Source organism: Cyrtonyx montezumae, unplaced genomic scaffold (genome assembly GCF_038088225.1).
Source record: "Cyrtonyx montezumae isolate F1298 unplaced genomic scaffold, pur_monq_1.0 scaffold_7, whole genome shotgun sequence".
Classification (NCBI taxonomy): Eukaryota; Metazoa; Chordata; class Aves; order Galliformes; family Odontophoridae; genus Cyrtonyx; species Cyrtonyx montezumae.
The window spans coordinates 27,462,253-27,473,928 of record NW_027072078.1 but is presented as its reverse complement, the minus strand read 5'-3'; the positions used below and the strand labels follow the sequence as shown (position 1 = coordinate 27,473,928).

The 11,676-nt window shown below is 42.8% G+C and overlaps 2 protein-coding genes across 3 annotated transcripts; one reads left to right on the top strand and one right to left on the bottom strand.

The window, feature by feature from the left end:
* Positions 1 to 180: 180 nt before the first annotated feature.
* FAIM (Fas apoptotic inhibitory molecule) lies at positions 181 to 3,161 on the top strand. Its single transcript, XM_065750666.1, has 5 exons — positions 181 to 259; positions 686 to 821; positions 1,184 to 1,412; positions 2,375 to 2,424; positions 2,811 to 3,161. The coding sequence occupies exons 1-5, from the start codon at positions 216 to 218 to the stop codon at positions 2,958 to 2,960; spliced, it is 609 nt and encodes a 202-aa protein (XP_065606738.1). The 5' UTR covers positions 181 to 215; the 3' UTR covers positions 2,961 to 3,161.
* Positions 3,162 to 4,430: 1,269 nt separating this feature from the next.
* PARP9 (poly(ADP-ribose) polymerase family member 9) lies at positions 4,431 to 11,675 on the bottom strand. Of its 2 annotated transcripts, XM_065750665.1 has the most exons (9): positions 11,594 to 11,675; positions 9,759 to 10,576; positions 8,892 to 9,119; positions 8,594 to 8,809; positions 7,899 to 7,968; positions 6,639 to 7,013; positions 5,602 to 5,750; positions 5,148 to 5,322; positions 4,431 to 4,738 (listed from the first exon to the last, which is right to left on the bottom strand). In XM_065750665.1, exons 2-9 carry the CDS (start codon positions 10,566 to 10,568, stop codon positions 4,431 to 4,433), a joined length of 2,331 nt encoding a protein of 776 aa, XP_065606737.1. In that variant the 5' UTR covers positions 10,569 to 10,576; positions 11,594 to 11,675. The 2 variants fall into 2 exon arrangements, with proteins under 2 accessions (XP_065606737.1, XP_065606735.1); XM_065750663.1 differs by lacking the exon at positions 11,594 to 11,675 and having other exon boundaries at positions 9,759 to 10,643.
* Position 11,676: the final 1 nt, after the last annotated feature.

Here is an 11,676-nt window from a genome sequence, read left to right as displayed (position 1 = left end):
ACAGAAGCGGGCGACGGCGGGAACTGGGCGGCCGCCATCTTGGGGCGGAGCGTGGCGAGAGGCCGCCATCTTGGGGCGGAGCGAGACGGGCGGCCGCCATCTTGGGGCGGAGCGTGGCGGGCGGGTAAGGGAGGGCGTGGGTGCCGTGCTGTGGGCGTGAGGGAGTGAGCGGTGGGCTGTTTGGGGTTGGGAGGGTTAAAAGTCCTTTGGTTCCTATGGCGTCCCGCGAGGAGGTGACTCTCAGTGAAGAAGAAGTAAGGTAAAACCGCAGAGCGGACGGCTTTAGGAAAGATATCCCCCGCTGTGACGGTCTCTGACGGCTGTGCCGAGCATTAAACGTGATCTCAACGGAAGGATATCTTTTCCAGTCCCCTGCATGCGCAGAGTTGCGTTTGTAGGTAATATTTCTGTTAGAACAAACTGTTGTGATAGCTGAGCTGGTCACCCTGACTACTAACTAAAGCAGTTTCTCGGAGAGCAGATGAAGTGCTGTGTTTGGAAGCCTGCTGAAAAATAACTGCAAGGAATATCTGAATCCTAAGCACCGTTTTTAACTATATTGCCACCTGGAAGCTCTAGAGGTCGGATGGCTGTGTGTCTTTGTGTGGTGTTAGAGTGAGCCTGCTTACCTGCCTGTTTTTATTCTTTTGATGACAGTTATTCAACTTTGTTGATGTTCCCATAGGTCTCGGTACAGCCACATAGAGAAGATGACAGATTTGGTGGCTGTTTGGGAAGTAGCTTTAAGTGACGGAGTTCATAAAATTGAATTTGAGCATGGGACCACTTCAGGAAAACGTGTCGTCTATGTTGACGGAAAGGTGAAACTACTATATGCTCAACATTCACTATCATACAACTATATACACGCATTTCCATTCAGCAGTCACCAGAACAAGCAGAGGACCACTCTGTGCGAATGAGGTGTATTCATTTGGCTAACTTGTCCTCGTGTAATGAACTACATCATTCTTGTCTCAGTTAAGGTGTGAGTATCAGAGTGCTTTGCGATCCTTGAGCAGAGGTGCTTGGTACTTACAGAGTATTGCATGTTTGTACCTTCAGGAAAAGAAGACAGTTAAGTGCTGAGCTGTTTCCTGAGGTTTGTTTAGCTGTTCTGAGTTACTAAAACAAGTTCTCAGGTTCATCAATTAATACCTATTGTCTTTGTTTTCTTTTCCAGGAAGTAATACGAAAAGAATGGATGTTTAAATTAGTGGGTAAGGAAACATTCATTGTTGGAGCGTCCAAAACAAGAGCTACTATTAACATTGATGCAGTCAGTGGCTTTGCATATGAATATACTTTGGAGATCAATGGGAAAAGCCTCAAGAAATATATGGAGAACAGGTCAAAAACAACCAACACTTGGATACTGAGCTTGGGTGGTACAGACTACAGAGTTGTTCTGGGTAAGTAAATATTGAATGACTTCACTTTGCTGCCTTCAAAAAAGCCTGTATGCATTTAGTAATTGGTGATTAGGAGAAGGCATAGTTTCGTAGCTAGCACTTTTGCAGTGTAAAACCCTGCATGGTCTGGAGAAGGTTGGGATTAGACACCAAAGACAGGCAGAAAAGCAGTAATCTTGTTACATCTGTGTGTAGTTTTATACAGCATGGTGTTTGTTAACTCAGTAACTGGGGTTTCCTTTAGAAACCATAAGCTGAAGCTAAGGAGTTGTGAACTGAAGTGTATCAGTATTACTGTTTAGTTTTGGTAGATTAATCAGCATGCTGTTTTCTGCACTGCTTCTAAACTACAGATTTAATCTAAAACCTTCAGATGATGTTTCTCTGCTGTCTCAGTAGTAAGATTATACATTGCTTCTGCCCTTTTTTCCAAAGTTATAAGAAGATGGGAGGAAGGGTTCCACTGAGGAATTTGTGGCATCTACTGGTGAAGCTTCCTCTTAAGTATTGCTGCATGGTTACAACTGGGCACAAGACATCCTGGGCTGTGGTTTCTAATTGAGCTTAAGGATGGAATGAACTGCCCTGAGATAAAGATGTTTGGGGGACAAAGAAAGGCAGTTTCAGTGCTATGAGAGAGCCCGGTATCCTTCTCTCCATAATTACTTAAAAAAACAAGCAGTACTCTGCTCTCTGTTATGTCACGTCAACATCATTGTCTGTAATGTGAGTTTGAAAGTATATATCCATAGCAAAAACTGTTTGCCCACTGCTGGCAGAGCCTCCTGTCTCTCCAGTATAAGGACAGACTGTGTAGCCCAGGTCCTGTGGTTAATTAGGATCTTTTCCAGGAAATCAAATGTAACATCAAACAACAAACTTCTAACATTTGTAGATCATCCTGTCTGTAGGGGAAAGAGGGAGATTCCTGTTCTTTCTACTTTTTGTTCTTTTCTTCACAGAAAAGGACACTATGGATGTGTGGTGCAACGGTGAAAAAATGGAGACAGCGGTACGTGATCATTGCCACAGGATTTTCATAGGCTATGGCTCTCATATAACCAAAGTAGGCCACAGTACTCATCTGTGACATGCTAGCTGAGCCACAGCAGGGAGCATGTTGCTTCCCTTGGGCATGGAGTATCCCTGAAGGATGTGCTTTCTTACCAGAGCTGTCACTATGATAACTGCAGCCACACGCAGTCTGTCCTGGATGAATACAACAGTAACAGAAGTAGTAGGAGATCATCCAGCAAGCTCTCAGTGCACGTTTAATTGTCAAACTGTGCTTGCATCAGAGCAGTGCACGAGTCTTTCTGCTCTCCCAAACCAAAGGTGTAGATGCAAACTTCAAAATGAGAAGGAAGCTTGTTTTTATTCTTGTCTCCTTTCTTCCAGGGTGAATTTGTAGAAGATGGGACTGAAACTCACTTCAGTGTTGGTGATCACAGCTGTTACATTAAGGCTGTCAGTAGTGGAAAACGAAAGGAAGGAATTATCCACACTCTTATTGTGGATGACAGAGAAATTCCAGAGGCTGTGGAGTAGCTTCTAGTTAACTGATTGCTGTAGGCCTAAGATCAGGTACTTTTCAATTACTGTGGTAATTGTTTTAGTAAGGGGCATTTGGATAATGCTCTCAATAACACACTTCAGCTTTTGGTTAGCCATGCAGTGGTCAGGCAGCTGGATGTGCTGATCACTGTAGGTTCCTTCCAGCTGAACTGTTCTCCATGTACATCTAGTTGTGCTGGGTTCATTTTCTAGTTTTTGTACATTAAGCTCATCTTTTTGAGGACCAGATGAACATAACTATATACATCTTGCATTACATTTTTTTAAAAAGCTGTATAGAGAAATATTATATTGCTGAGTGCAGAGAGGGCAGCTGAACTTGAGTAGGAATTATATACTAGAAAAAAACCCACAAATATTCAGTAATACTGAATGTGTTATATATGGAGGGAGAAAGCACATGCTGAGCACTGGAGAAAGCTGTTCAAATTCTCTCCTTTTTTTTTTTTTTTTCCTTCTCTTAAACATACTCCCAATGTTCTTCAGATGCAGTGAGGAAAATAGTTACATCAGTTAATAAAAAAGGTTATTAAATAAATACATCTTTACCAGTCCTTGTGTAACGGTGTCAGAATTTTACTTTGCTATGAAAACTGTTGTTTATTCAGAGGAGGAGGAAAGGTGATGTGTTATGCCAAAAAAAATCCCTAAAGCTTTTTCAGAAATGATGCTTATTAGAACTTTTTACAGTAGATCCAAACTTCTGTGCTGACTTTAAACTCCCTCCCACCCAAACAAACAAGAAAGTCACAGGCAAGTTTTTTCATGGTAGCCTTTCAGAAAGATTGAACAGCACTGAGAAATCTGAAGCTGAAATAGGGTTCAAGTCACGTCTTTAAACACGAGGAGGAAAAATAACAGATAAGCTGATAGTATTATTTGTACTCTTTATTTTGAATATGCGAATCTGTACTGCTCCAAATCTCTTAACTAATAAAAACTAATAGCAACTACTGTTAGAAATGTTGAAGAACCGCCTCTCGTTTGTCCTAACTACTGAGCAGCAAATCCTAAGGTGGAAGCAGCGTTCACCTGATGCATTCACACATCAAAAAGAAATGTAAGAATCAAACCCACCTTGGTTTCTTGGGTTTTAAAACTGTATGCAATACCTTAGATTGAGACCGTGTAATGAAAGAAAGAAAATGCAAACATGTAATGCGTAGTCACAAGCTAAGAATACTATCAGACATGGAAACCATTTTAAACTATTTTATGATGCTTTCCATTCATTTTTAATTCTAGATCACTTTGTTCTAATCTCCTTAATGTTATCAGCTTACTTTTCCTCAAGGCTGTTTCAGAGCTGCCAAGAGGCCCTTAGATCACCGTGTTAGGAGGCAGAGCACCCTCTTGAAATCTAAGTATTAGAGCTTGTTGTGAGGGGGTCTTCACAACAGCTGCAGTTCTGACTGATTTTTCCCTAGGATCCTGCTGGTTTCCTCAGAGATCCATGGGGCCCTCCTTCACTTGGGAGCAAGTCAGCAAATAACGTGGAAGGGCCTGAAGGCTGTTGCAAATGACAAAGATGTCAGGATTGCTTGCATCATCTACTAAGCTGTCGTATAACGTACTGGCATCTCCTTCCACTGCTGGTGGCATAATGTAAGACTGCTCGCCTTTAGTATATAATCCTGTTAACACATCAGCCTCAAACACGTAGATCTTAGAGTCTGTTTCCTTCTTCTCTTTATCCTCAATTAGGCTTTTCGGGTTCCTTTTAAAGTAGATGCCAGCTCCGTATCTTTGGTCTGGAGAAGAACAAAAAATATTAAGGAAGTCTTTAACAATCAGTTCTCTTGGGGTGGTAGTACTAAAAGACTGCTTCTCATCAAGCTGCTGAATGCATGTTGGCAGCAAGTAAATGCAGGTTTGGACCTTCTTTAAAGGCTGCTGCAGCAACAAAATGAAACTTGGCTGTGGCATTACGTGTACATTAACAAGTTTGTGAACAGTGGCTGGGCTAGACAGGAATCTAGGTTTATCTTCCCAGAGCCTTACTGGCTGCAGGTCAGGACAGAAAACAGTAAGCTCATAAGACTCTTAATGCTGGTAAGAAGCAGTTGTAGTGGAGCATAGCCAATGTTTCTGATTTTAATCCAACTTCACATGTCAGTCACTGTTCATTTTGATTAAAGACATCACAGCAAGTCATACTACCTGTTGGAGGAGAATATATTCTGTGAAATCCAGTTTGGCATACCAAACTACAGAACTGAGCAGGAACGTGCTGGTACAACTTGTGGGTTCCTCTGGAGGTAACTCCTTTTCCTTCTAGTTTTTTTTTCACTTGTTGGAATGCAGCAAATAGAAGGGGATTGTGTATTTTTTCGATCTGTAACACAAATAAGCAGTTATTCATGAGATGTGCAAGTGCTCTTGTTTGAGCAATGTTCTTCAAAGTAAGAGCCTGTGATTTAGGATACATGCATTGAGCACAAAGCAGGTAAGGGGTCTGAAGTGTGCAGCTAATCCCCAGAAAATGAACCATGCCACTATCCAACGCTTCTCACTGAAGTCAGCTGAAAGCAGTTCATGTAAGTTTATAAAATGTATGTTAAATAAGTTACTTATATCATTTGAGATTGAATTTTGCCACGTCTGCCTTCTTTACCTTAAGGATGTGAAGACCGGTCCTTTCAAACTGTTTCTGTCTGTCCTTAAATGCCTGAAGGTGTGAGTCTACCTGTAATATTTGGAACTGTTTAGTGGTGTTTGTCTTGTAAAGGTGTCCTTCTGAAAGCTGATATGCTTCTGGTTGGCCTGGAAACAAGGAAGTAAAACAGTTAGCTGTGGTAATAGCTGAAGCAAAGGTAAGGTGGAAGAATCCAATACTCATGCTGGTAGTTTAGCAAAGAGCAAAGAATGCTAAATATTCTCCAAAGGAATGCTGGATATTAATACTGAAATTATATAATATAACTATATTATAATTATATAATTATATAAAATATTATATAAAATTATAAAATATTATATAATATATAATAATATATAAAAATAATATATATAACTATAATATAATTATATAATATAACTGAAATTCATAATGTTGTTTCCATAATTAGTAAAATACAAACAGAAAAGAAAAAAAAGGAATCAAAAGAAAAGCAACGTTGTCTTCTCTATATCTCTCCACAGCTAAACTTTGGTGCAGCAGTACCCATATTAAATTACTGTACAAACCATACGCTGTGGCTTTTTGTAATTGCACTAATTCAACTGCTAATGAAGTCAAGGGCTGCAGAATAAGTCCGCTGGTGGGTCCTTCAACAGTGGTGCAGCTGTAGCTAGCAAAAGAGCTTAACAAAGTATGTGTTAATGTAGTGCAAATTGTCTCAGCTTCCCGTGGTGAGGCTTTGAAGTTAAGCTGTGCAGAAGGAGGCCAGCATTAGAGCTAGCTGTGCCACGATGGCAGCTCCTGTACGATCTGTGGCCTGGGAATGCTGCCAGTGTGTTTCTGAGGGCAAAAAGCAACAACTGGTCTCTCGAGGGCTCATATTGTGAAGTGTGGTATCGTCAGCAACTAAACTAGTGTTCAGTGTATGTGTGAACTGAGTGCATGCCTGTCCACTCTCAGCAATGCGTGCTGCTTCTTCATTTACCTTATTCATGTGCTTATTTACTTAATCACTTATTGACTTTACGTACCCATTAATTGCAGCAGTTCCTCTTGTTTGGCTGCAGCATGCTCTTGCATAGAAAGCAGTAATTTTTCAGTTGCAAGCACTGCATCAATCACAGCATCAGGGGGTCCATGAAATGCTAGGCTTGCTTTCCCACCTTTCACATTTTCTGACATAGATACACTTGAATGTTTCATTCGAGATAGTTCTGTGTATTCCTTTGTACCAAGGCTAAAGATGTAGTTGTTTTCAATAACAGCAGAGTGACTTTCCTGAGTTTGTACCAATCTTTGGATCCACAGTTCTGCTGCTTTCAACGCAAAATGTGTCTTCCCCTGAAGTTCAATAGCCAGTTTGTTATCTGGAATCTTCTTTATGCCTCGACTGCTTGACTGTATACCTGGAACAAAAATTGCTTATATAAGCACGTTGGGAGAGTGAAGAACTTCAAAGTGCTGTCATCACAAGTTCTTACAAGTAACCTGAAGCGTGCAGTGCAAGAAGCATTCTGCTCTTCTGATCCACTCAAAAAAGGGCTCAGATAGCGGAAGGTTTCCCTGAAAACAGCCACAAAGCAACACGTAGATTTTTGGGGTTTTTTGGCTTTCTTTTAAATGAGTCCAACAAGCATGGCTCAGGCTTTTTGTTTGCTTGAAAGACTTCTAAGAAGTGACCAGCTCCATTCCTATCAATGTCAAAATGACAAGTTCAGGTGATAGTGACAAGTAATGCCAAAATTAACGATGGCAGCATATCCTTCTGAAATTCTGCTTTGGAAAAGTAAGATATCTGGTGTGTGTATGTGTGTGTGTGTGTGTAAATATGTATGCATATATTTTTTTCTAAGCAGGAGGTAAATCTATGCACCTATACGTTTTATTCATGCATATCCCATGCTGTTGTGTTTGAGGTGACTGCATGACTTCTCTGTGTTCAATCTTTTCCCACAATAGGTGTATCACTTGGATTACTATATATGACTCCTTTGCTTGGTGACTTCTCAAACCTAAAGGAACAACTTCACTTTGCTGAGCTAAGAATTTTGCCATGGAGTGATCAGTGCCCGCCAACAAGGTCCTAGCCAAAAGCAGTGCTGTAACAGAAACCTAGTGGTGGTAAGCCAAAGGAGCTGTGTCTAGGCACTGTGTTTCTCCCAGGCATTCACCCTCTCCTTTGCTCGTGACACTTAATGCAGTTACTAAGTTCCTTTTGAAGGAACACAATTTCAGGTCCTTCGATCTGGTCTGCTCCTTCACGTGAAATGCCCCTTCTGTTCATTACTTACTCAAATAATCACTTCCATCGTTATCCTTTCCCAGTTTGCTTGCTGCTAAATTCATTTTTTCCCGGAAAATCTGGAAGGAGAAAGGTTTAGGAGCTGTTTGCAACCTATTTGTCTCTTTAATGCTGTTAGGTAAGCAGCGTGCAGTTGTAAGGAATTCTGAACTTACATCAGCAGCCAATATTTGTCAGCTTTGGTCAAAGTTTTATTCCTGACTATCGAACACGTTTCTTGTATTCTAAGTCCCCTAAGGTAAGACATTTACACATTAAACAGCACCTTTCCCAGTCCCCCCTGGCTCTGGTTGTATGTGGAGCTCACAAAACTGCAGCAGATGTAATTACATGACTTGCAGGTTAACATTAACGAGTCTTTATTCAGCTTTAAAACCCACACCTACCCCCCTTCCTTTGCCCCAAGGCTCCTCTTCATGGAAGCCTCTGAGAAGTGCTACTGAGGGAGACATCACTCAACAATATCCATTAAAGAAATGTCCTGATGAAGGATATGCTTACTTCCTAACTAGCACAGTTAAGAGTACACTCTTTGCTACACCACTGCTGACAGATGTGACGAATTCCAAGCAAAAGTTATGAACAGTACAGAATTCACCTTATTTCAGCTTGTAGTCACCCGCTGGAATACATCTGCAGTTATTTTGGATTCCACTTGTTGGTAGTTAGCAACAAATGTATTACCTGAAAGGTAGCATCAGCATCTGGGTGAAGGACAAACTGCACGTCTATTTTCTTCTCAGGGTATTTCGTGGCGAAATGTAAAACCTCTTCAATCATGGTCTCTGCCACCGTGACCTCAGGCAGCATTACCGACCAGTTCTTTTCTGGAAAAGAAATTGTGGGCGACGGGTGATCCTGAATGAAACACAGGCAACTGTGAACTGCCTCCTTCAATTGCTGCAGGAGAAAGAAGTGCTTTAGTCCTCGCATCACTCAACGTGAAGATCTTCATTTAAAATCCAATCTGACTGACGCTCACCTCACACAGAAGCACCATGTGGTTGTACTGCGGCCATATGACGTGAAGTACAAACTCACAGGGCAGGTTATAGCCCTTGGTTACTATTAACTCCTTGTAATAGCGGAACTGCTTCAGCTGAGACAGAATTTCCTCCCGAAGAGCTGGACCTGCTTTTCGCAGCATTGGTGTTGAAATCTCAGAGCAGAACTTGCCATCCAAAGACACAGAGCTGACAATAGCTGTAGACTAGAAGGAGAGAGCTCAAAGTTTCAGCAAACTTCAGGTTTACTGCTTGCAAGCTTAGAATGAAGGGACTTCTTTAATGTAAAAGTTATATTTGCAAAAAGCTGATGCTCTTCTGTGATGCAGCTGTCAGACCAATACCTCTGTTGGGATACCAGGACTAAGCTCACATCTTTTGCATCGGATTTTCTGTCCAGGAAATTAAGTGATTCAATATAAATGATGCAGTGTTTAAAGGTGAAGTGCACGTTGCTTCTGCAAGTTATTTTCAGGCAACAAATACATAATATAAAATACAGAAGAAAAGACAAGGCAAAAAAGTAAGCAAAGACTTCTAGGGAATGCGTGATAAAATGTGAACCCCTACGATGCTGTTAGAAGATATATTATTAATCATCCAGTATTTTGCTGCTTACTTTAATCCCACAGTAACAAAAAAGAAACAAAACCTTTCTAATGCTCAATTAGTTTTAAGTAATATCGGCTCGTGGACAGAACTTATTTACCCTTCGTAAATCCTCACCCAGCTGAGAAAACAACAGCTTAGTGGGCCAGTCCAACACGTGTTCTGTCCTCTGAGGCTCCAAAGCCTGCAGACACCTGGAGGCAGCGTGTGCTCATCGCACTGCAGGACGGACTTACCCTTTGCTCTTCGATGTGTCCTTTCAGGATACGCAAGCAAGTGTTTCCATGTTTGATGACAGGCACGGGCTGGCTTAGTGAAGCTGGAACAGTTTCCTGCAGTGAGCTGCCTTCACCCAGAAACATCTCACACGCCCTTTTCATTTCTGCTACCGTACGCTCACAGATGTTCACCAAACAGATCTCCTTGAGACAGCTCGGTGTGGTCTCAACAAACAGCTTTATGGACATCACAATCACCTGAGCGCACAAATTAAGCGGGAAGCCAAAAAGACCTGAGCTCACTGCTGGGATAGCCACAGACTTTATATTGTTCTTCGGATCACTGGCGTATCTCAGAACATTCACAACAGCTTCCTCAAGAAGAATACAACATTTATCCTTTTCAGACGGGTACCACTTTGGACCAACTGCATGGATAATCTCCTTACACGGGAGCTTCCCTCCACCTGTCACTGCTATTTTGCCAGTTGCAACTTTTCCATGTTTTCTAATAAGACTTTTGCTTTCCTCTGTTATTTCTGGCCCTCCGGCATTCACGAGAGCTAAAGCAAGACCTCCTGCATGCTCCAGGTACTCGTTGGCTGCATTGACCACAGCATCGGCCCTGTGACTTGTGAGATCACCCTTACAGACCGACAGCTGAATTCCCTGCGTTAATGTTTTTCTGTACACTTCGACGGCACATTTTGTACAGGTCATGGTGCAAGCGAACTTTCTGTATGCCAGGTTACGTAGGCTGTTCTCTCTTTTCTTAAGAACTTGGTAAGTATCTGCACTGACGGGGATCATCACGCTGCCCTCATCCATTCTGGGCCCTAGGACATAGAGTAACATAAAGTCAAATCCAAAAGAAGCACTGACAAAGCTTTTCATACATACCTTGAAGTGTATGATATTCTTAGGGCCCTGGTGGCAAATGTCACTATATGCAGTCATACTCTTAATTAGTTTAAATCAATTTGTATGCATTTAATTAAGCTTTTGTTTGTAGTATGCTACATTGTAGAATCATAGATCTGTTTGAGCTGAAGGGGCCTTTAAAGGCCACGTGGTCCAAGCCCCCTGCAGTGAGCAGGGACACCTACAGCTCCAGCAGGTGCTCAGAGCCCTGTCCAGCCTGGACACTTCTTGGGTGTGTGCCAGTGCTTCATCTCCCTTACTGCAAAGAGCTTTTATAACCAGTCTAAGTCTTCACTCCTTTAATGTGAAGCCCTTTCCCTTCATCCTGTCACCACAGAACTTGCCAAAGAGTCTGCCCCCTTCCTTCTCACAGCCCTCCCTTAGATGCTGAAAGGCCGCTCTCAGTTCTCCCTGGAGTCTTTTCTTTCCCAGGCTGAACAGCCCCAGCTCTCAGCCTGTCCTCACAGGGAGCTGTGCCGTCCCCGGGATCATTTTTGTGGCCCTCCTCTGGCTGCACTCCAGCAGGTCCGTGTCTCTCCTGTACTGAGGACTCCAGCTCTGGACTCAGTGCTCCAGGTGAGCTCTCACAGCACAGAGCAGAGGGGCAGGATCCCCTCCCTTACCCTCGTGATGCAGCCCAGGACACGGCTGGCTTTCCTGGCACACTGCTGGCTCTGTCGAGCTGCCATCCACCCCCATGTGGATGCCTCAGTACGCCCAGGCCCCTTCTGGCAGGGCTGCACTCCGTCCCTTTGTCCCCCAGCTGCTATTGGCACTTTGCTTTGTTGAACCTCACTTGGTTCTCGTGGGCCCACTGCTCCAACCTGTCTCGGTCTCTCTGTGCTGCTTACAGCCGTCCCGTGCCCACACCTCCCAGTTTCCTTCCCGTGGCCGCAGTCAGCGATGAAACGCAGCTTCCAGGGGACTCTTACCTGGACCTCTCTCGTCTTCCGGGCTCTCTGACCGTCGTCTCTGTCACAAGATCAGCACAGAGAAAACGCGTTACTGTTTAACC

What these genes read in the sequence shown, in the direction of transcription:
- FAIM (XM_065750666.1), top strand. Translation starts at nt 216, where the DNA reads ATGGCGTCCCGCGAGGAGGTGACTCTCAGTGAAGAAGAAGTAAG. An exon ending in TCGTCTATGTTGACGGAAAG is followed by an intron (nt 822 to 1,183) that starts GTGAAACTACTA and finishes TTTCTTTTCCAG; the next exon opens with GAAGTAATACGAAAAGAATG. An exon ending in AGACTACAGAGTTGTTCTGG is followed by an intron (nt 1,413 to 2,374) that starts GTAAGTAAATAT and finishes TTTTCTTCACAG; the next exon opens with AAAAGGACACTATGGATGTG.
- PARP9 (XM_065750663.1), bottom strand. Translation starts at nt 10,634, where the DNA reads ATGAAAAGCTTTGTCAGTGCTTCTTTTGGATTTGACTTTATGTTACTC. An exon ending in CGATGGAAGTGATTATTTGA is followed by an intron (nt 7,014 to 7,898) that starts GTAAGTAATGAA and finishes TTTTTGTTCCAG; the next exon opens with GTATACAGTCAAGCAGTCGA. An exon ending in AATATATTCTCCTCCAACAG is followed by an intron (nt 4,739 to 5,147) that starts GTAGTATGACTT and finishes GTTCTTCTCCAG; the next exon opens with ACCAAAGATACGGAGCTGGC.